General features: G+C 35.5%; 2 protein-coding genes across 3 annotated transcripts; both read left to right on the top strand.

Annotated features, from left to right (window-relative positions):
- The first annotated feature begins 138 nt into the window (after positions 1–138).
- LOC125861981 (exocyst complex component SEC3A) lies at positions 139–18,800 on the top strand. 2 transcript variants are annotated; one of them, XM_049541936.1, is made up of 25 exons: positions 139–412; positions 2,922–2,992; positions 3,772–3,852; positions 3,935–4,002; positions 4,099–4,201; positions 4,875–5,023; positions 9,466–9,583; positions 9,913–10,017; positions 10,485–10,586; positions 10,676–10,813; positions 11,360–11,488; positions 11,582–11,662; positions 11,748–11,822; positions 13,940–14,113; positions 14,247–14,400; positions 14,477–14,541; positions 15,256–15,426; positions 15,507–15,586; positions 16,470–16,551; positions 16,918–17,015; positions 17,103–17,211; positions 17,336–17,404; positions 17,824–17,889; positions 18,002–18,091; positions 18,435–18,800. In XM_049541936.1, the coding sequence occupies exons 1-25, from the start codon at positions 235–237 to the stop codon at positions 18,543–18,545; spliced, it is 2,667 nt and encodes an 888-aa protein (XP_049397893.1). In that variant the 5' UTR covers positions 139–234; the 3' UTR covers positions 18,546–18,800. The 2 variants fall into 2 exon arrangements, with proteins under 2 accessions (XP_049397893.1, XP_049397894.1); XM_049541937.1 differs by having other exon boundaries at positions 14,247–14,395; positions 14,475–14,541.
- A 1,339-nt stretch (positions 18,801–20,139) lies between these two features.
- On the top strand, positions 20,140–22,217 carry LOC125861993 (protein JINGUBANG-like). The gene is made up of 2 exons (XM_049541954.1): positions 20,140–20,544; positions 21,363–22,217. The coding sequence occupies exons 1-2, from the start codon at positions 20,140–20,142 to the stop codon at positions 22,179–22,181; spliced, it is 1,224 nt and encodes a 407-aa protein (XP_049397911.1). The 3' UTR covers positions 22,182–22,217.
- Positions 22,218–23,360: the final 1,143 nt, after the last annotated feature.

Below are 23,360 nucleotides of genomic sequence, written 5' to 3' on the forward strand. Positions count from 1 at the left end.
ATAACATTAAAAAAACTAAATTAAATTTCACCCGTTTAAATTTGACTCAAACCGATTTTTCCAAGAAAAAAAGTTGAATAAGAAAAGGTTGGACTATTATTATTACATATAGTATTTTTACATTTTTCCTTAGAAAAAGGGAGGAAAAGACAGCCTCTACAACTTTTCTAAGCTGTAAACTGTTCTAACAAGTAAAATAGGAAATCTGAAATTCAGCTTCAGAGAAGAGCAAAAATGGCGAAATCGAGTGCGGATGATGAGGAGTTGAGGAGAGCTTGTGAGGCGGCGTTAGAAAGTACTAAGCAGAAGATCGTGATGTCAATCAGAGTTGCTAAGAGTCGTGGGATCTGGGGGAAAACTGGAAAATTGGGTCGTAGTCATACTGCTAAACCCAGAGTTATCGCCATTTCAAGTATGTAATCTATGTGATTTGTGTAGATTTAGTTTTAAATATATAGTTTATTTTTAGTTATTTGATGAAATGAAGAGGAAAGTAAAGTTGGGTGATTGTGTTGTTTATACTTGTGTTACTGTGTGATCTGTTATAATTTGATGGAATTGAGTTTGTTGAGTTGCTTCAAGAGCTGGAAATGAGTTTAATAAGACCTTATAGCTAGCTTAGGTGTCTTTAGGGATATCTGATAAATTTGGAACCATATAGAGGAAGGGGCATTAGGTATCTTAGGGAAGTTAGACTTGTTGTGATGGTAAATTATTTCAGAGGAAGGGAAAGAGTAATCGTGAGGTTGCGGAGTTTGAGCCCTGAGGAAACAAAAGTCTGAAAAGATCCTTTTGACTCCTGCTAGGCGGTTTTGGGTTAGTTCGGTTTTTAATTGAAAAAGGAAAGGAAAAAGGAATGAGCTTTGGTGTTTTAATTACCGAGAGAGGAACGTTGAAAAGACTGTAGCTCCTATGTAGGGGGCTTGGAGGGTGGGGGGGGGGGGGATAAGGAGAAGTAAGAACAAAAAAGAAAGGAGAAACCTGTGAGGTTAGGATTTCTAGCTACCAAGAGAGCAAAGTCCCCTTTTTGGCACTTGGGTAGGAGGATTTGGGAGGTGGGTTTTTTACCATATTAGAAAAAAAAAAGATGAAATAAAATAAGGAGGAGACCTTGTTGAGCTCATTTCTTGTGGGAAAAGCAACTATTTTGCTTTTGGTTGGAGGGTTTACCATATTAATGGTAAAGGAAAAGATCAACTATTGTTGTAGTAATTTGTCTTTTGCCAAAAAATATTGAGCAAAGTGTGAGTACAAAGCGCCATTTATGGAAGTAACATATGCCATTCTGGTAAGAGTAAGCTAACTAGTGATGCCAATATGAGCTTATAGTTGGTGCTAGATATCTTCATTTTTAATCATATCTCTTCTAGTATGTCCACGCATCCACCTCAACATCTATATTTACGCAACTTTTTTCAGAACATGAAAGTTAAAGTTCTTAACTGACCTACACTCCACCCAATACAACATAGTCGGTCTTACTATCACTCTGTAGAACTTACCTTTAATTTATGATGGTACCTTCTTATCACACAAGACCCTGAAGGAGAGCCTCCATTTTGCCCATCCCATACCACTATGATGTGTGACATCGTCATTGATCTCCCCATTACCTTGAATGGAAGACCCAAGCTACTTGAAGCATCCTCTCTTGGGGATGACCTGAGCATCAAGTCTCACTTTCACGTCAACTTCATGTGGTGCATGCATCTCTGAAGTGTGAACTTTCACTCAAAGTGTTTAGTCTAGGTCCTTCTCTGCCTGAACCCTTTTGACTCCAGGGTTTGTCTAAACCTCCATCCTTGCATTAATTCCGTTGAGTCTTGTCAATCAGTACTATTTCATCCGCGAATAACATACACCATGACACCTTGGATGTGCCACATCAAGTCATACATCACCAAGGCCAATAGAAACGGGCTAAGAGACAATTCCTGATGCAACTCCATCATGAATGGGAAGTGCTTCGGCCTTCGAGTCTCCTCCCCATTGTCCTCACCTTGGTATTGGTTCCATTGTACATGTCCTTAATTGCCCTAGTGTAAGCCACATGTACACCTCTAGCCTCCAAGCATCTCCATAGAATCTCCTTAGGACTTTGTCATAAGCCTTCTCTAGATCAATGAACACCATATGTAAGTCCCTCTTCCTCTCTTTATACTGCTCCACCAGTCTCCTCACAAGGTGGATCACTTTTGTAATAGATTGCCCCAGCATAAATCCAAACTAATTCTCAGGAAAGTTGGCCCAAACAGCACCTTTTGAAAAACAAGAAGGATTAAGGAAAAAATGAGTTGTTAGTAAATTTTTTATCAATAAATGGAACCATGCCATGGATTTTTACTATGGGCCAGAGTACTGGTTGGTAGGTACCACATTGACCAAAAGAGGAGGGAAAACCTTACGCTATATTTGATGGGTACAGAAAGTGGAACAATCAGTGGAGTGGAATCCCAAAAAAGGAAAAAAAGAAGGAAGAATTGGCCATTGGGTACCCAAATATTTTCAGGAGTTGGGCGAAAGGAGGAATTGTATCTCTTCCACATTCTGTCCGCCCATTCCAAACAATTTGAAAGAAATGATCACTTTACAACTAAGGGAATTAAGTGTGAAGTTTTATTTAGTTTAATTACTCTTTTCGGGTAAGAGGTTGTTGATGAAAGATGATCTTATTGTGACTAACACCTTCAATTCTTGAGTAACGGCCAAATTGAGTGAGAAGCTCTTCCTTCATCCAAGATTTTTGACGTTAATATTGTCAGTGAAGTCCTCTAATGATTGTGCCATTTTAACAGATAATGTTCACCTCACAAAATGGAATGGGGTTGTATGTACTTTCAGTTTTTCCTTTTCTTTTAAAATTGTCGATCAGAGTTGGTCATTCTGGTTGTTCCCTCTATCATGATGCGTGGTTTGTGCAGCAAAAGCAAAAGGTCAACGAACTAAAGCTTTTCTCCATGTGTTAAAATATTCCACTGGAGGAGTTCTTGAGGTAAATACTTCTGATTTATTCTCTTTTACTAATTTTTTTTCCTTCTGTTCAGACACTAATCTTAGAACTTATAACCAGATAATAGTGTAGTTGTCCACCCACGTGAATATGAACCTCTGACTTCATTATGGGTTATCAAAAGGACAAAAAATGAAGCTATGACTTCATTGTTATGAAAATGCCACATAATTTAACATGACAGTTTCTTTACTCAACCTTTATAATGTGCATGATGAAGCTATAATGATATATAATACTGGTCAGAAGTATTTATGTTACTGAATTGTCCTAGATATAACCAATCTTATGGAAGGCAAAACTGAAGCATAACCAAGATGCTTGGTGGCAGCCAAGGTTGAACATTACTCCTGATGCTTTGCTTTCAGGCAATCAGTTCCTTGTTTTATCTTTGAAGTTACTACTAATTGGGGAAGGGTAACTCAGTCTTGTTAAGAATAGTCACCCTAATTTGAAGCAGATGATTAGCTAAATTTTCCCTTCCATCTCGTTTTACTCCTGTTCCTCCACCCTTTTCTTTACTGTAAACATATATAATTAGTCACAAGAAATTTTGAGAAGTAGCTACTTGGCACCTTGAGCAATTTGCTTTCTGAACATTGTTTGAGTACCTTGCCTAGTGCATTCACATATTAAAACATTAGAAAGAACCAAATCGGATCTCCCAAAATCAACATATTAGACTAGCGAGTTCCATTTAAAGCAAATTGGGTCGAAATGTCATGTTTTCGCTAACAATTGTGTTATGCTCTCACATGTAGCCTGCAAAATTATACAAGCTTAAGCATCTGTCGAAGGTGGAGGTTGTAACTAATGATCCAAGTGGTTGTACATTTATGCTGGTAATATCACTGAAGTACTATATTGTCCTTACTCCTATAATAAAGATATTTAGAACTTATTCTGAAGGATTTTTTCATGTAGGGATTTGATAATCTCAGAAGTCAAAGTGTCGCTCCTCCTCAGTGGACAATGCGTAATGTTGATGATAGGTTTGTTTCAAAAAAATTATGTCTATTTATCTGAATTCTTATGCCAACATGATTTTTCTTCCTTTTGCCGATGAACTTTTTCCTTGATTGTTGTAGGAACCGTGTATTGCTTTGCATTTTAAACATCTGTAAAGATGTTTTGGGTCGTCTCCCCAAGGTTGTTGGCATTGATGTGGTGGAGATGGCTCTTTGGGCAAAGGTGCATATAATAGTTCTGCAACTTGCTTTGAACCTCTTAACAGCACATCTGTAGGCCCCGTCTCTGTAAAGTGTTGCTTCATTCTGTTTCTTATTCAAGATGAATTTTTCTGCCCATGAGCTTGCAGTATCATGATGATAATGCAACAGTCATCAGAATTAAATTGTTCACCTACATCTCCTTTTATGTTTAGTTAAATTGTCTTTGAAAAGGATATGGTCTATCTTTTGTGTGTGGACAAACAATAATTTTATTAATATGGAAATACTTCCAAATACAAGCTGTGTACCAAATTCCTTTTAATTAATATGGGAATACTCACACATCTAACAAAAAGTAGAGAACCTACACAAAACTTTGGTTCTCTACAGAAGATACCAATCATCTATTATGAAAGGGACCTCATGGTTGCACCAAAAACAAGAAAAAGCCTTGGAAGAGCATAACTTTTCAGGGAAAAAAAGGCCCTTCGAGAAGACTTTATACACACTGCTTACATCCACAGTGAACACATGCTTTCATTAATTTGGAATACATATTCGCTTGCAACTAGTTTCTTTTATATGTTTCTTTGGAGGGTATATGAATGTAGATCCCCATCACCCAACCCTATAGGAACTAAAATGGAACTTGGTGCTTTATGCAATTCTAATCTATACAAATCTATTTGTAGGAAAATACTCCAACATTTACCAAACAACATACTAATCTCCAAGATGGGCCTGTCAGTGCTGCTGTGGAAGAACGTGAGATGAAAGTAACTGTTGAAAGGGAACTTGTGTCTCAAGCAGAGGAAGAAGACATGGAGGCTCTTTTAGGCACGTATGTGACCTCTTTGCCTCTCTTGTTTTGACATTTGATTATCTCATCTTTGGCTCGAAATGTAAGCTGCTTATGTCTGCATTAACAAACCATCCCTTGGCACAATTGTGAGAGCAATTGCATAATAATGGCTAGTATGTCTCCTACAGTAATGATTAGGTGCTTTAGGACTGTTAACAACTGTAAGAATGGCCTATTTCACGCGGACTTGGGTATAAGAAGTGTTTTAGAGAGTGAAAAGCATAAAAAGAAGGTTTTTTGGAGGCTTAAGCAATAATGTAGAAGCTAAGGGTGCGCCTCTTCAATTGAAAGTGTGCAACTTAAAGAAAATACAAATTTCTTTGTTCCCCCAAAAAAAGAAGAAAAAACTTAAAACCAAATCCAGATATTACCTAAAAATATACTAGTACGTATAACATGAAAATTTGACATTATAGTATCCATTAGATAATGATTATCCATTAAATACTGATGAATATGTTAATCCCTACTAGAATTCAACAACATTATATCCTTTGTTCCAATTTATGTGTCTTAATTTTCCTTATTAAAATGTTGTCTTATTTTCCTTTTTAGTATGTCTAAAAAGAACGTCCCTTCCTATATTTAGTAATTCCTTAAGAGAAAATGGCCAAATGACCTCCCAACCTATTACCGGATTTCCACCTACACACCTATTCTTCACGGGAGTCCTATTACCCCCCTAAACTACTTTAAAATGGAATAAATAACCCCTTAAGTGCTGAGTTGGCATAGAGAGTGTATGTCACTCTCTTTGAGAGAGTGAGTTGCCTAATTTTTTTTTTTTAATTTCTGTTTTTTTTTTCTAATTTTCTTTTTTTCTTTCTCTTTCTTTCTTCTTATTTATCTATACAACTATACATTTTCACCATTATCATTGTTGAAGCTTTTTCAATAGATGTTTGATATAAAAATTATCAACAACTAATGCATTTTATGAATAAATAATTTTTCAATAGACTTATTTAGAAATCTAACAAATTAAATTTATTTTTAAAAAAAATATACCCATTAATTAATTTTTTTTTGAAGTCATGGACTCGAGTAACAAAATCAAAGTGAAGTAAAATATCTTCAAACTTATTAAAAGAAACTAAAACAAAACAATTTCTTCTACATTTTTAAAGAAGGATCCTATACGTTCTCCTAAAACCCATGAAGAATCAAAATCAAAAGCTCAAATTATAAATTAATCATGAAAATTTTAGAAGGAGAAAGAATAAAGAATGGGGAAGAGAAAAGGTGAGATGAATTTTTGTTTTTTATAAATTGTTAGAGATATAGAAATTTATTGAGGTAAAAAATGGTGTTTATTATAGTTAGGGTTGAAAAAATGATTGGGGAAGAAAGGAAGAGGAAGGAGGAGTACTTTTTTTATAAAAACATTTATTAAATGGTGAGATACACGTGTCAAGTGCATGTATTTCACCACAAGACACATGCCTGGTAATGACATATGACATTTCAGGGAGGAAATAATTCCACTTTAAAATAGCTCAGGGGGTAATAGGACCCCCGTGAAGTATAAGTGTGTAGTTGAAAATCCGGTAATAGATTGGGGGGTCATTTGGCCATTTTCTCAATTCCTTAATTCAAACATTCCACATAGCATGTTTAGGACCACAAGATTCAAAGAGCATTTTGGTACATTATACAAATTTTTAGTTTAGGACCACAAGATTCAAAGAACATTTTGGTACATTAACCTTTGTGTTCTTGATCAAACTAAGACACATGAAATACAACAAAGGGAGTAAAAAAGTAATTTTAAACAAACCTTCATAAAGGTTAAGATAACTTCAATTGCGAAGTTGATTTTCAGTTTCAATAAGTCAACCAAAAAAAAAAGAATTAAAATTTTACCAGCTTAGAATTTCTTGGTTAATTGCTGTTGCAACTGTACTGATAAGTAGTTTCAATCAAGTTAATTTACTGAACAATTAGCTTAAATCAAGAGTTGGATAATAGAAGAAGCAGAAAACACCAAGAAGCAAAAAGATCCTTGACAACAAGAGATAACAGAAGTGAAATAAACAATATCATAGGCAAAGGTAGCAAAAGGAGATGCACATGTGAAAAAGAATAAGTCATTGTGATTTACAAAAAGAAAAAGAAAGAAGCAATTCAAGAAAAATGGAAAGATAAAATCTGGAGAATCAGAGTAAAGCTTTAATAATGAGATGGCTATGGAAATATTCAAACGAAAATCGAAGTCTATGGGTTAGAGTCATTAAAGCTAAATATGAGGAGAATGATAATTGGATGACAAAGGAGGTCACTACTCCTTATGGTGTTAGCTTATGGAAATCTATCAGAATTTTATGGAATGAATTCAAAGTTTATTCCATAGTGAAAGTGGCAGATGGAGTTAAAACTGTCTTCTGGAAGGATGATTGGCATAAAACAGGCAACATGGAGACATTATTCCTAGATATTTATAACTTAGTTTTACATCAACAGAGCACAATAGCAGAATTGTGGACACCTCAAGGGTGGAATTTTGTGTTCAGGAGACACCTCAATGATTGGGAAATACCAAGAGTAACAAAATTCTTCAGCACCATCGACCAATTTAGTGGTTTGAAGGTTGGACAAGACATCCTACAGTGGCAGGGAAATAGTAACGGGACTTTTAAAGTAAATGCAGCCTACAGGAAGATAAACCAACCAAACCAGCAGATACTTCGATGGCCTTGGAAACACATTTGGAAAGCCAAAATCCCACACAAAGTAGCTTGCTTTGTCTGGTTATTGGCTAAGGAAGTAGTGCTGACACAAGATAACTTGATGAAAAAGGGGATCCCTATATGTTCGAGATGTTTTTTCTGTGGGGAAACTGCAGAAACAGTGGTTCATTTATTTATACATTGCAATGTCACGAGTCAACTATGGAGATTATTCCTATGTCTCAAAAACATATCTTGGTCCATGCCAGAGAAAATCACAGAAGCATTACACAGTTGGGAAGAAGCAGGAGTTCACGCTAAAAACAGAAACAACTGGAGAATTGTACCTGCAGCTATATGGTGGACAATATGGAAGGAGAGGAACCTTAGAGTCTTTGAGAATATGGAGAATAGTAAAGAACAAGTCAAAATGAATTGTATTTTGACTTTATGTTTTTGGTGTAACTAGATATACTCTAATGATACTGGCTCTTTCATTGATGTCTTAGATTCATTATAAGGATAGGACAGTAGATTTTGAGTGCTTTTGTAAATATGGTTTCAGTACAACCCATGTACTGTAACACAGAAATAGAAACAGTTACCTATTTCAAAAAAAAAAAGATTTGCTATAAACATTGTTGCACGGTCAAAGCTTTTTCCAACTATAAAATCTTTCATATTATCATAAATTCTAAAAAAGAAGAAGAAGGGGAAGGGTTGCTACAAACTGGAGATGCAAAAGAAGTCAAAGAGAACATTAATGTCCCCATAGAGGAACCCTGTTATTCTTCTCTTTTCTTCCATCATTGAAAGATCAAGTTCAATAAGTAGTAGCTTTATCCTTGGATTACTTTGTTCTTCACAGTCTAAAAAGTGTGCTTTTTTAAAGTCGAGCTGGCTATCTATTTGCATAACTTCTTTGCAAACACAACATTTTGTACTGGAAGATTACGATGACTGATAAGACATGTTTGATAGAGTAGATGGATTGGTGGCCTAGTGGTCAATGAAGTGGATCGAGAATCATGAGGTCTCAGGTTCAAATTCTAACAAAGACCAAGGGTGATTTCTTCCTATCTTCCCTAATCTCGGTGGACAAAATTATTTAGTACCCGTGTTAGTGGGAGGTAATAGGTACCCAATGGAATAGTTGAAGTGTGCATAAGTTGGCTCGGACACCACTGTCAAAAAGGATTTTGCAACTTCAGGTGTCACTAGAAGGATAAAGGGTCCATTATCATGGAACAAAAAGGCTGTGGGTTGTTAAGATGGTTGAAGGGTGAACTACCCCATTCCATAATCCAAAAGGTTGATTGGAAACTGCACGATAAAATTCTGTCATGTGAGCAAGTTGTTGATCCAAAGCCCTCCGAATGCCTTTGTGCTGTCCATGCAGTAGGGAATGAAGAATCATCTATAATTAAATGTATAAGGGGCGTTTTCTTCATCGTTATGCTTTGGTAGGGTGTTTTCAACCTTAATTAGATATTTAATGCCAAGTTTGATCCCTAAACTGGGACTGAAGACACTGACAAGTCATTGAAAACCTGTGTTGGTTATCTGTGTTGGAGAACACCAAGCAGTAGATAGCAGCAGTGATAGACCTTAGCTTTTTTCCCCCTTGTTAGCCGTTCTCTAGTTTGAGGTTTACTAGTTAGTTTAGTTGTAGTTGTTCTTCGTTTCCAGGTCCCTGATTTATCTGGGTAACATTTTGGTTCCTTGTCCTGATTTTGTTTTTCCAACTTCCTACAGTTATGTAATGGGAATTGGTGAAGCTGAGGCATTCTCAGAGCGGTTAAAGAGAGAGGTTCAAGCTCTGGAAGCTGCGAATGTGCATGCCATTTTGGAGAACGAGCCATTAATTGATGAGGTGACTAGTCAATATTTTTGTAAAAAGCTCCTATTATTTTGATACCTGTGCTAGAGGAGCTTTTGGTTTTATTTTCTTCCATGAGCTGCTGCTGATGTTGTTTTTGGAACAACCAAATAGACTTCTACTCGAATAGGCTATGCAGCTCTTGCATTGTTAAACTTTTTTTGTGCCAAGTGTAGTTAACAGCAAACTTTGTCTGTCCCCTTATATTCAGCTTTTCTTCCAAATCCTCCAATTTTCTATATGCATATTCTTAGATATACACTTTATTGCCTTCTCAGATTAGGGGAGAATATGTTTCTGCCTCTGAAATAATCGTCCTGCAGGTCTTGCAGGGGCTTGAAGCAGCCACCAGCTGTGTTGAAGATATGGATGAATGGTTGGGCATCTTCAACTTAAAGCTAAGACACATGAGAGAAGACATTGAATCGGTAGGAATCTCGGCATTTCACCTTTGTAGTTTATTATCTAGTATTAGCAGTAAGGAGATAAGTTTTGCCTTACTTAGTTCACTGGTTTTGTATGTGTATTCTATTATAATGTGATCAACTTGTGAATATCTTGAGTGTGAAAAGTAGTTTTGTGTCCTAATCGTTAGAGCATTATCTGATATGTAGTTTTTCTTTCCACCGCAATGACCAATGGATAAACCTAGATAATATCATTTCTTTCCTGACTTGAACCAAATTTGGTTATCTAGAAGTCTGATCTGTCTGTATATATGCTTCCAGGGAAAAAGGATGATAGTTCTATGTTTGTATGGTTCTAGTTGCTGTAAGACTGAGTTTGCTACATTGCATATACATAATTCAAATATTGAATTGCATTAGAATGTTGACAGCCTATTATTTGAATGTATCTCCTTTGCTAGTGCACTGCTGATCCTTTCTCTATGCAGATAGAGAGCCGCAACAACAAGCTGGAAATGCAATCAGTTAACAACAAAGCATTGATTGAGGAACTTGATAAGCTTCTTGAGAGATTGCGTATACCCTCTGAGGTCTCTCTCTCTATCTGTCTGTCTCCGAGCTTGTTAATGGACACTCAGAAATAAACTAATATTTTTACTTGATCATTCTTGTTTTGTAGTATGCAGCATCTTTAACAGGTGGTTCATTTGACGAGGCAAGAATGCTTCAAAACATTGAGGCATGCGAGTGGTTAACTAATGCTTTACGTGGTCTTGAAGCTCCTAATTTGGATCCTAGCTATGCAAACATGAGAGCTGTATGCCCACTTGCTCATTTCTTTCTTTCTGATTCTTTTAGTTATTTCTTCATCAGTGTTGTGCTTCATCATGTAGGGTAGAAAAGTTTAATATAGGTAAGCATACATATTGAAGCATAGCACAATTTTTTGCCTGATCAGGTCTTGGATAACTGTTGTTTCTCAGGTGATTGGGGAAATAAAACATGGTCGAATTATTGCAAATACATGGTACTTGTTGTATCATGTGATGTGACTGGCCTTGATGAACCTTGGCTTTATAAATGGATAGGGAACTTGTCCTTTCTTATTTTATTCTACCAGCTAATTCTTATTGATAAACTTCTTGTTGGTTCTTTGGGGGCTTATGATCTATTACTTTATATGGATGATAAGTATGGAAATTGTATTATTACATCTTATGTGCTTGTTTGCCAATTGAAGTGAAACCAAGTAATCCTGCCTTTCAGATAAACTATTTCTCATTGGCAGTGGATGTTTCTCTAATTTGTGTGTGGAAGTGTGAACTCACTTTTACTTGTGAAAATGTTTTTGAATCTCTTGTAGGTAAAGGAGAAACGAGCAGAGCTTGACAAGTTAAAAACGACATTTGTTCGAAGAGCATCTGAATTCTTGAGAAACTATTTTACCAGTTTGGTGGATTTTATGATAAGTGATAAGAGTTATTTTTCTCAGGTATTCTTCTGCTGGCACTTCTACTTTTTACTCAATTGTCAGCTTTCTTTTGTAAATAGTTACTATAGACAGCTGATAACATGAATTAAACAGCGTGGACAATTGAAGAGGCCCGACCATGCTGATCTGAGATACAAGTGCAGGACATATGCTCGTCTTTTGCAACATCTGAAGGTCAGACTGATTCAATTTCTTGGTTAACTTTCTATTGTTTATTTTAGTAGTTTCTTATGTCTTTTTCACTATCCTTTATTTACAGAGTCTTGACAAGAATTGCTTGGGCTCCTTAAGAAAAGCTTATTGTACATCCCTTAATTTGCTTTTGCGCCGGGAGGTCAGAAAAGTTATTGATATCAATCCAATTGTCTTTCGATAACTACTTTTACTTCCTTCTTCTTGCTGAGTAGGTTGCTTAGATTCCGTTATATGTTCACTACAGCATTTGTGCACTTCTAAGCTATTTGAATATCTGTTTTCTTCATCTCAAACCTTCAGTCCTTTGCATCAAAGAGTTGCCAAGTTAACCTGCTTTTGGACAAGTTTAATCTACTTGTAACCTATGTTCATAGCTAGACAGTTCCTGGGATATATTGTAAAAGAGGTGCAGACTTCTCTAAAACTGAGACCGAAGTGCAGGCTGTTCACTATAAGCAATAACAAGCTCTATAAAAAATGAAGTGGCAGCAGTAGAAAACCAGATAGAAGAAAATGAGAAAGATGGGAAGAGGGGAATCCAAATTCCAACTCTTTTCAAGGGATCAACACAACACTAGCCACTCAAAGACATTGATTTATAATTAGACTCAGAACTTTTAGTATACATAAAACTGGATGTGCAAGGAAAAATGAATTAGGACTCTAGGAGCTCAATTTTGGAGAAAAGAATTACTTCACGTACAAGTAACTTGGAGCCCTAGTCTAGAGGACTTCAACCAAGTTTACTTGATGCAAGAAAATCTCAGCCCTAGGGAATTAAAGGCAACTGGACTGCAGTCCTCTTGAAAAGGTCCTGAAATTAACTGAACTAGCTAATTTCTAGAATACTTAGATCTATGAACACACTTAAAAGGATAAAGCAATTATCAGCTGCCTTCTCACTCAAAAGAGACAGCTCAAAAAAGCTACCAAGGACATTACTTGGTGGACCAAACAATGTTCTTGCATGTTCTGTGGTCATAAGCTTTACAGTTGGCTAGCTGGCCCAGACACCAAAAAAATCTTCACATTGGGCAGCCAGAAGTCCAGAACTGAGAGTGTGCATTTTGCCAACAGTTTTCTTCTTTTCTGCTTGTGAGCAGAAATTAAGGGTGGGTTAATTGTCTAAGAGTGACCTAACTAGTAAAGATTGAAAAACATATTTGCATTATGCATTGATGGCTGTCTATTTTTTTTTTTTCAATTTGTGTGCAACTCTGGATGCCCTTGCTACCCGTCTCATAGAAATTTCAGTTAACCTATAAGAAAAAGCTGAATCACTGAATCATACTCCCTGCTCTATTTAGCAAAACAATACACTCCCACTCAGACACACATTGAAAACAATTCCAAATTGCAATTTTCGATGTTTGAAAAAAAATGAGAAAAGAAGAATTACTAAATGTATAGCTTGATTGTTTCCCTCAAGTTGTTAGGGTTTAAAATAATGTTTACAGATGTTCTAGAATAGGAAAGAATCATATTTACAGGCATAATATCATCCCAATGATAAGTTCTCGACTACTTGTCCACATTGATATAATGATATGCATATTAGTTTCTAACCTACAAGGCTACAACTTTAATTGCAAGATATTCATGAGTATCTTAACAATCCTATTTAAGTTGGAAAATACATATCATAGGCCGTAACTCCTAGTTTGTTGCAAATATAATCAATCTTTAAACCTCTAGGTGGTTTTGTAAGCATATCTTAACTAGTGGATATTTTCATGAGTATTAAGTAGCAGATCTCTCCTTATTTTGTGAGGGGAGTAACTAGTGAATGTAAGAGGGGGATAATGAGGAGAGTAATACATCAATGGGGGGCTGATATTTATGTGTTAGTAGAGACTAGTTGATTCCTACCCCTTAAAAAAATCATCCTAGTTGATTCCTAAATGTTATGTACAATTAAAACTCAGTTGGAATGAGAGAAATTGAGATATGCAAGATGAAATTGCTCAAAGGAGAATGTATTGAGAATTGAATCTTGTAAGCCATCTTGGCTAATAGATGTATGTGGTTTGCATTGCTTGTTCTGTTGGTTTTTATCTGCATTGGTGTACCTCCTAAATATTTTTTTATGTTCTGATGAAATATTCCTATTTATTTACCATGCCTTGTGATTCTCCTTGGACCAACCTTTAGAGTTGAAAATGGAAAAAGTTTAGGGATCACAATAGATTCTTAATAAAGAACATTTCAAGTTTGAACTTCGAAGTAATGACTCCTTAAGTATGCCATACTTTGCAGGCTCGTGAGTTCGCAAATGAGCTTCGTGCCAGTACAAAGGCGTCAAGAAATCCAACTGTATGGCTTGAAGGTTCGGTGGGTTCGAATCAAAATGTGAATAGTGCAGACACTTCAACAGTTTCGGATGCATATGCTAAAATGCTAACAATATTTATCCCTCTACTTGTGGATGAGGTGCTCCTCTACTTTCTTCTATCTCTGGAATATATTTATATAATGGGTTAATGTTGCTCGTCATAAAATATAATTGGTTAATGTTGCTTTCACTCCCAATATCAAGTTTTTTGTTTCTTTTTTCTAAATGCAGAGTTCTTTCTTTGCTCACTTTATGTGCTTTGAAGTTCCTGCACTCGTTCCACCAGGAGGTCTTGCTAATGGCAATAAAAGTGCTCATGATGAGGATGATGCAAACTATGATGATTTGGGTATTATGGATATTGATGAGAATGACAACAAAGCTGGTACTTCTTTGTCCTTTTTCCTTCCCTTGCCTAGCCTGATTTATGGTCAATTAAGGCTACTTTTCATATCTTGCAGGTAAAAACACTGGTGAGCTAGAGGCACTGAACGAATCACTTCATGATTTACTTGATGGAATACAAGTAATGACACATTTCATTCTTACAATAGCCTTGTTATTTGATTATAATCACAATAATGTGTTAACTTGAAGTGAAAATATGGCCCTACGGGAATCAAGCTAGCTTCTGTTAGTATTAGATTGAGATGCTAAATAAAATACAGATCTTAATTGTAGGTGTGTTTTTAAATTTGGTGATTCTTCTTCTGTGAGCTATGTGTTATCTACATGATCAATGTTCACACCTTCATGCTTGATTGTTTATCTGGTACAATGTGTACTTATCAACGAATTCCTGCTATAACTGTACTCATCCCAATAGAGTTCAACCTTTTACTAAGACAGAAGTCAGAACCAGAAAATTGGTTTTGCATTGTTCAGCAGACAGCTTCATAATCTTTCTTTTCTGTAATCAAAATGCCTATCATCCTCAGCTGTTATGTTCAAATTGGCAGATCTTTATGATGCACCAGCGTTGCTAGTTGTGTTCTGTAGAACCAGCCCTTAATAAGGCGAGTCATTACTTTCTGGACATATTTTATTTTTCCTTGTCATGAGGTTCTAGTGCTGGATGTTTGCAAGCAAGTTTTACCTATCTTCATGGTTCTTATAGCTTAGTTTTCTCTGTTAGTATTTTTTCTCTTTTGCGGATCAAATTTCTTTGTAGTTTCAGAGTTTTATTGTCTCAATATTCTGTTCAAAACATCTGACAAAACTCTCTTCTTTTCACGTGTAGGAAGACTTCTATGCGGTGGTGGATTGGGCATACAAGATTGATCCTTTGCGCTGTATATCAATGCATGGAATAACAGAACGTTATATTTCAGGTCAGAAGGCTGATGCTGCAGGATTTGTGCGCATCTTGCTTGATGACTTGGAATCTAGAATTTCAACGCAGTTTAGTCGGGTGAGTTCTTATCATAATATATGCTTTTGGAACTCATAAGTGATGATGTTTACTTTCTTTTCTGTTTGCTTCAATTGCAGTTTGTTGACGAAGCATGTCATCAAATTGAAAGAAATGAGCGAAATGTTCGGCAGTTGGGAGTCTTGTCATATATACCAAGGTGGAATGAGTTTCATATGTCTTTAGTTTTGTATACTTGCCTTAACTGTGGGAACAGGTTTTCTGTCAAATATGTAGTTAAATGGTTCAACTTGGGGGCATCTGAATAGTGCTTGACATACTTTGGGTGTAAAGTTATTGGCTAAGCATGTAAATTTGGTGTCAGAAGGATGTGCTTAACCAGTGGCATTGCAGTTACAGCTTTTGTCTTTTTTTTTTTTATCTTACCCTCCTAGTTTATGTGGTCTGATATTCTGATTAGTAGTGCATTTAGACATGCTAGAATATAGGCGCTTATATGATATATCATATTTTCTTTACTGAAGGATTGACCTTCATTAACACTGAGAATGACATGGGTTTGTTTCTTGGGAACATTCTTTCCCCCAGTTTGAAGGAAAAAGAGAGTGATTTCTCAATTTTCATACTGTAATTGTTACTACCAAGAAAATTACTGCTTTTGCTTGAAGAAATCAATTGCTCCAACTTTTTAACTTACAGTTTGCTCAGCTATTTTTATTTCTATTATTTACCCAATAATTTTCTTTTCAGTTAGACAGTGCCAGTTTTATATTGGATATTCCAACTTGAAGTTCGCCTTAAATTTCAGTTAGTGTATCTGAGAGTTTGGCTTTCTTCCTTCCACTCATATCCTTTCACACTTGTTCCATCTCTGTATTGCCTCTTTTATGATTAATTAGCTTCTTTTTTACCTTTTGGCTGTGAGCTTCCTCTAACAACTTTTCGATTGAAGAAATCTGTAACTGCTGGGCTTCTTGTTGTAATTGTACTTCAAAATCTGATTTGCTACTTATTTTCCCTTCAGACTACCGCCAATTGATCTTTTTGTCTTGAACAATCAGCAATTTCATTTGGTATTGTAGATTTGCCACGCTTGCAACCCGTATGGAGCAGTATATCCAAGGACAATCAAGGGATTTGGTTGACCAGGCGTACGCTAAGTTTGTGAGTGCTGTTATCGTGTTTCTTAATAAACGAGTGTGAAGAGCTATTGATATGCGAGATTATGACTGCTGAAGATTTTAAAATGGCTCAATATATAGTTGATTGGTTTTGTTTTCCTTTTTGTTTTTGGTGTTAGTATAGCAGTTGATAATTCTATTATTTGCACTTTTAATATTCTATAATAGAAACTCACATATTGCTAAAGTGGAAATTAGGGGGGAAAAGCAAAATAAAAATTAGGAAATACATATACAAATCTTTTCTCCTCTCTGTGTGATGATTTTAATACACACTTTGTTGTCGTCAGATAATACTTTTCTCCTTATGTAATGTTGTGGCGTGGCTGTTTTGGAAATTGTTTGGCAGGTCACTACAATGTTCCTTACTTTGGATAAAATTGCTAAAGCAGACCTAAAATATGAAGACATTATGCTTTTAGAAAACTATGCAGCATTTCAGAATAGGTATTGTTCTAGTGTTACTTTCAGAGCTCTATTACATATTCTATTCTGTCAAATGAATTTGAGTGCTGATGGGAAGCAGTTGTGCAGTCTTTATGACCTGGCTAATATGGTGCCAACATTAGCAAAATTCTATCATGAAGCCAGTGAATCTTATGAACAAGCTTGCACACGCCATATCAATGTGATTATATTCTATGTAAGCTTCCCTATTTCTTGCTTCTTTATTTTGTAATGGTTTCTTTGCTGCTTTTATTGTTACTAGTACTTTTTAAGGTCCAAGTCTTTCTGATGATGTACCTTAAAACCTGTACTTCCGACAGCAATTTGAGCGACTTTTTCAGTTTGTTCGAAGAATCGAGGATTTGATGTACACAATCCCGCCTGAAGAGGTTAGGTTACTTTTTTTTTCCATCTAAGTTCTCCTCAGTTACAGCATTTACTGTCTGCTCTCCTCTTAAGGATATCTTAATTTTCCTTGTTAATTAGTTTCCTGCTTTGTTATTAAGTTGATACGAATTTGAGCCACTACATGACATTAAATTACTAATACTGGAATAAAGATGTATTCTCTCTTTAGGTTTGCATTGCTGACATTATTAAAGTTTAAGCTGACACTCAGCTAAAATTTGGTTCCCTTATTTGTACCTGGGTTATTCCCTTTCCTCTTTTTGACGTAACAAAAAATTGTTTTGTTCCATAATTTGCACTTGCTTGAGGTTTCTGTTGACTTTAAATGCAAATGCTTCTTATTTGGCTGTGTCAATAGATCATCAGTTGCTAATGATATATTTCGTTTTAAATATTTTAGATTGCATTCCAACTTGGGCTGTCAAAGATGGATCTGCGGAAGGTGGTAAAATCCAGTTTATCTGGGGTAAGTCTGTCAATCTTGTCCTCAGTTGATCTTCTATTTTTTTTAACCTAAAAAATGTGTCACTTAAAACATTTCGGGGTCTTTGATAAATGTTCAAACTTTGCTTCTATAGGTGGATAAGTCCATTAGTGCAATGTATAAGAGATTGCAGAAGAACTTAACCTCAGAGGAGTTGCTGCCTTCATTATGGGATAAATGCAAGGTATATCTAGCAAAATAGGGTATTGAAAGTAATCACTTGAAAATCTCAATGAGGAATAAATTATACGGTGCCTTGTGTGACTCACATTGTAAAACTGGTGAGACAATCCCGGGGAATCCTCTGGCCATTGCCTTGTCCGAGTTCTACTATTAAAGTACTCAGTCCTCGCTATGCGATGAGATGGACAGTGAACTGGACAACGGATAGAATAGCACCATTTTGTGTTGCTTTAAAATTTTACTTTGTGCCTAGACTTTTGTTGGTCCCTTCCAATATTGATCTCATCTTCCCTTGGTTCATTTTTCGTATAGCAAATTTACCTACAACATTCATATTCTTGCAGAAAGAGTTCTTGGACAAGTACGAAAGTTTTGCTCAGCTTGTAGCCAAGATATACCCCAGCGAGAACGTCCCATCTGTCTCAGAAATGCGCGATCTTTTGGCCTCCATGTAAAGAAGCTTTTTGTGAGTTCGATTCTAGTTTTAGTTGTTAGGATAAGTGTGTTGTAGAGTATGTCTTCTGATGTCTATTTGTTTTCTGTAGAGCATTTTCCTGTATCGTCCTTGCCGCCTATTTTGTTTTCTTTTAAAGCTACTGTATGAGTTATCCAAGTTTTTATTTTCAAGTGTAACTGTGGAGGAAGAAATGTTTAATCTTACTACATATCAATTCATCTATTAGTTATTAAAGACGTGTTTTCACTAGTTATGCCTTGAAGTATTTTGTTGTTTTTCGAATTCCTACCTACAAATATAGGTTATGTAAATAGGCAAGTCATAGTTCATGGTTATCAACAAAGATTGTGGTGGAGTAACAAGTATTTTTTCGGTTTGAGTTTTGAATAAGGAATCACAGGAGTGTTTTATTCTTCGAAGTGAGACTTGTTCGTGTGAATTTAGATTAATTGAGCCTCAAAAACAGATATGGAATACTAGTATATTTGATTGCGATAGAGTGGTAAGTACTCATCCATCTTGAATTTGCTAATTTAGATTCGAGCATGGGGTATCAAGTGGTCTTTGATAGGGAGTGATTTATTCCTAGTAAGATCTTTTGGTGTGATTGAGCCTCAAAACGGATATCAAACACCGGTATATTTGATTGTAGTGGAATGGTAAGTGGTCATTTATCCTTAATCAAATATTTCATATTCGCGTCTTGAGTATCAAATCGTCTTTGAATGATAGAGAGTGTTTTATCCTTCAAAGTAAGATTTTTCAACGTGAATTTAAATTAATCGAATCTCAAAATGAATATCGAATTTCGGATGGACAGGAGAAAGAAAAAAGAAGTCATAGTTCACGGATGGAAATGCAATGATTAGCTTAATTATTTCTTAAAGGAGCTATCCTTATTGCCTCTTGTGTTTCACCTTAATACGTAATTGTATGATTTTCCAACTCCTCACCTGGCAGCTCATGTATGGTATGGAGATAAATTCCCCCCTAAACTAGGGTGACGGAACGGGGAAATAAATATACTTTTATGTACTTAAGGTGTGTAATAGGTCGCCCCATTAGTTAAAGTGTGTAAATGACTTTTGGGTACAAGTTTAGGGGGTAATTTATGCCTTTTGCCTTTAAAAAAATTCTAACTCATAAGTTCAAATCCTAGCTAACCATGGAAGCTAGCTCGGTCGATGAGCTTTATGCCTTTTAAAATTGAGGTGGACGGTTCAAAAATAAATCGTTATATGAATTTCTAACTCTATCACTATCGATATATGTGTCAACATCTTATCACCCCTTCATTTCCATTCCCATATTATTATAAATTTCATAATAATACAAATTAAAACCATTTTTTCCTCTTCCCCTCCTTTCATATTCCCTACAAAACCTCTCCTCCATTCTCTCCAAATTCATTAATTTTCCTTTCCATCTTTTCTTCTCATATTTTAAACATAAAAAAAAAATCTCTTCTTTTTCTTTTATGGTGGAAAAACAACTAGAATGTCAAATACAACAAACAAAATAAATCCATAATCCACCATAATTTCCCCCAAATTTTTTTTTTTTTTTAAATCCCTTTTATCTAATTTATAAACATGTCATCTACTATGAATGACGATGAATTTAACGTTCAAAAAAGTAAATTTTCGGCGTATGATCGTCTTAGTTGTGAAAATTCTCCTATGAATATGTCACCATGGAACCAAAGTTGTAATTTAAATGCTATAAATGATGATGATGATGATGATGACGATGCTACGAAAAATAATCATAAAATTTGTTTAATTGGTTCACTTGTACGTGAAGAAGGACATATTTATTCTTTAGCTACAAAAAATGATCTTCTTTATACAGGTTCTGATAGTAAAAATATACGTGTATGGAAAGATATGAAGGAATTTTCAGCTTTTAAATCAAATAGTGGACTTGTTAAAGCTATTATTATTTCTGGAGATAAGATATTCACCGGTCATCAAGATGGAAAAGTTCGTGTTTGGAAGGTACTGTTGAATTCTGTGACCATCTCGTTGTTTAAATTTGTTACATAGAACATATATACTGTTTTTTTTTAAAAAAAAATAGTGATACTATTATTTGTTTGATTATGTTATATTTCAACATGTTTTGTTTTATTTTATTTTTTTTGTGGGAAAAAGATGTGGAAAATCGTTTTGATAATGGATGGCGGTGAGAATTGTACCAGGACGACCTCTTGTCTTGTGTGCAACGGTGGAGCCATGTGTAATGAATTGGGGTTCAATTAAAAAAAATTCTTCAAAAATTATACCGCGTGAATAGAGTAAAAATAAATGAAATTTTCTTTGTATATACATTTTTTTTTAATCTTAATTATGTGTTAGTGATTGTTTGTGCATATTAAAAAGAAAAATATGAAAAGGTAATATCGTTTTTGTGACATATTAAAAAGAAAAATATGTCACAGGAATTGAAACAGATGGAATATATACATTTTTGAATCTCCTTGTTATAAGAGAATCTAGTAAGAAGAACCCTCTCTAAGACCGTTTTGTTTAAGGGTTGCTTGCCTTTAGAATAGAAGGAAAAAGGTAGAACATAGATTACCATTGTTCCTACATGACGTGATCAATCCTTTCTGAGGCGCTTCTTGTATGTGTCTTGTTCATCCTTTCTGAGGCGCTTCTTGTGACTCAACATGAGATAAGAAGGCGGAACTTCCTAAATGTAGTTTAAAAAATTGTTTCTTTGCATTTCTCAAATCCCTCCTTTACAAACTCGTATGACTATCTCATCTGAAAGTTTGAACTATTACGAGTTACGAGACTTTATATCTCAACAGGTACAACCTAACAACCCTAGTAGTTTCAAACCTGCTGGAACTCTACCAACATTCTTTGACATTTTCAAGGCTTCAATTAGGCCAAGCAATTACTTCATGTCAGCAAAACACAACAAAGCTTCAATTTGGATCAAACATTGGGATGCAATATCTTGTTTAAGCATGGACCATAATCATGGCCTATTATACTCTGCATCATGGGACAGAACATTCAAAGTATGGAGAGCAGACAGTTCAAAATGTCTCGAATCAGTTAAAGCACACGAAGACGCTGTTAATTCAGTCGTAGCTAGTGCTGATGGCGTTGTCTATACCGGTTCAGCTGATGGTACTGTCAAGATATGGCAAAGAGAGTTCACACCAAAGACGATACGACATGTTTTGGTTCAAACACTTTTGAATCAGGAGTGTGCTGTGACTGCTTTAGCAGTTAACAAGTCTGGTTCTGTTGTGTATTGTGGTTCATCAGACGGTGTTGTGAACTTTTGGGAAAAAGAGAAGAAGAATTGGACACATGGTGGTGTACTAAAGGGTCATAAGTTGGCTGTGTTGTGTCTTGAATCAGCTGGGAATCTTGTGTTTAGTGGATCAGCAGATAAGAACATTTGTGTTTGGAGAAAAGAAGGTTGTGTTCATACATGTTTGTCTATGTTGACAGGACATAATGGACCTGTGAAATGTTTGGCTGTTGAACAGGATAAAGAGTCAACAACAAGTGATAAAAAATGGGTACTTTATAGTGGGAGTCTTGATAAGTCTGTCAAAGTTTGGAGTGTTTCTGAAATGGCACCAATTATGCACAATGGAGATATTCAATAGATGTTGCAATTTGTCTATGTTGCTTAGACTCTGAAAAGAGTCAACGGGTGAGTGTCAGATTCTCCAAAAGTAGTGTATTTTTGGAGAATCTGATACGGGTGCGGCATTGAAAGTGATGAGTTTGAGCAACTTAGGTATGTGTGAAAAAGTGTTTGATGTGTGTTGTGTTTTTTTTACACTCATTTGGAAACAGAGAAGATTTGTTGGGGGTTATTATTGTAAAATTGTAAGATATGTACAATTAAATGGTGTGTAAATTTGTTGGCCATTGGTTTCTTATATTATATATAATTTTTTTGGTATATAATGTTCTTTTTCACATGTTGCACAAGGGATAGTACAAGAATATTCACTTGTTGTCCATGGATTACGCCTTTTAGGCTCTGGCTCACTCTCTATATGGACGAACCAATGTTTGTGTTAGTCTTTGTTTTGAAAAATATAACTAGTTTTGAATTTGATTCAAGAAAGAAGAATTGTGGTAGTTTGACATGTAGCATAGAAATAGTTTTAGTGACAAATCATTTAAATGAGGATCAGTACAAGAATATTCACTTGTTGTTCATGGAGTACGCTTTTCAGCCTGATTTTAGGCTCTGATGACTCACTCTATGTGGACGAAACTTGTGGAGAAACCCTTTGGGTTTTCGAGGGATTGGATTCTGACGAATGTTTGTGTTAGTCTTTGTTTTGAAAAATATTACTAGTTTTGAGTTCGATTCAAGAAAGAAGAGTTGTGGTAGTTTGACGTCTAGCATAGAAATAGTTTTAGTGATGAATCGTTTAAATGAGGATTAGTACAAGAATATTCACCTAGTGTCCATCGACTACGCCTTTCAGCCTGATTTTACCCTCTGACTCGCTCTCTATGAACGAACCTTATAGAGGAACCCTTTGGGTTTTCGAGGGATTGGATTCAAACCAATGTTTGTATTACTCTTTGTTTTGAAAAATATAACTAGTTTTGAGTTCGATTCAAGAAAGAGGAAGAGTTGTTATATAGTTTGACATATAGTATAGAAATAGTTTTAGTGATGAATCGTCTAAATGAATGAGAACAAAGCGGAATAGAAAAAGAAATTGCATATATTATCCAAGAGTCATAGGCTACAAGTTGCAACAATCTTGATTTAAGACATCTCCAATATCTTATACATATGAAATGACGGTACAAACTTG

Source organism: Solanum stenotomum, chromosome 4, assembly GCF_019186545.1.
Source record: "Solanum stenotomum isolate F172 chromosome 4, ASM1918654v1, whole genome shotgun sequence".
In the NCBI taxonomy this organism is placed as follows: Eukaryota; Viridiplantae; Streptophyta; class Magnoliopsida; order Solanales; family Solanaceae; genus Solanum; species Solanum stenotomum.

What these genes read in the sequence shown, in the direction of transcription:
- LOC125861981 (XM_049541936.1), top strand. Translation starts at nt 235, where the DNA reads ATGGCGAAATCGAGTGCGGATGATGAGGAGTTGAGGAGAGCTTGTGAG. An exon ending in ATGGAGGCTCTTTTAGGCAC is followed by an intron (nt 5,024 to 9,465) that starts GTATGTGACCTC and finishes AACTTCCTACAG; the next exon opens with TTATGTAATGGGAATTGGTG. An exon ending in TAAAATCCAGTTTATCTGGG is followed by an intron (nt 17,890 to 18,001) that starts GTAAGTCTGTCA and finishes TTGCTTCTATAG; the next exon opens with GTGGATAAGTCCATTAGTGC.
- LOC125861993 (XM_049541954.1), top strand. Translation starts at nt 20,140, where the DNA reads ATGTCATCTACTATGAATGACGATGAATTTAACGTTCAAAAAAGTAAA. An exon ending in GAAAAGTTCGTGTTTGGAAG is followed by an intron (nt 20,545 to 21,362) that starts GTACTGTTGAAT and finishes ATATCTCAACAG; the next exon opens with GTACAACCTAACAACCCTAG.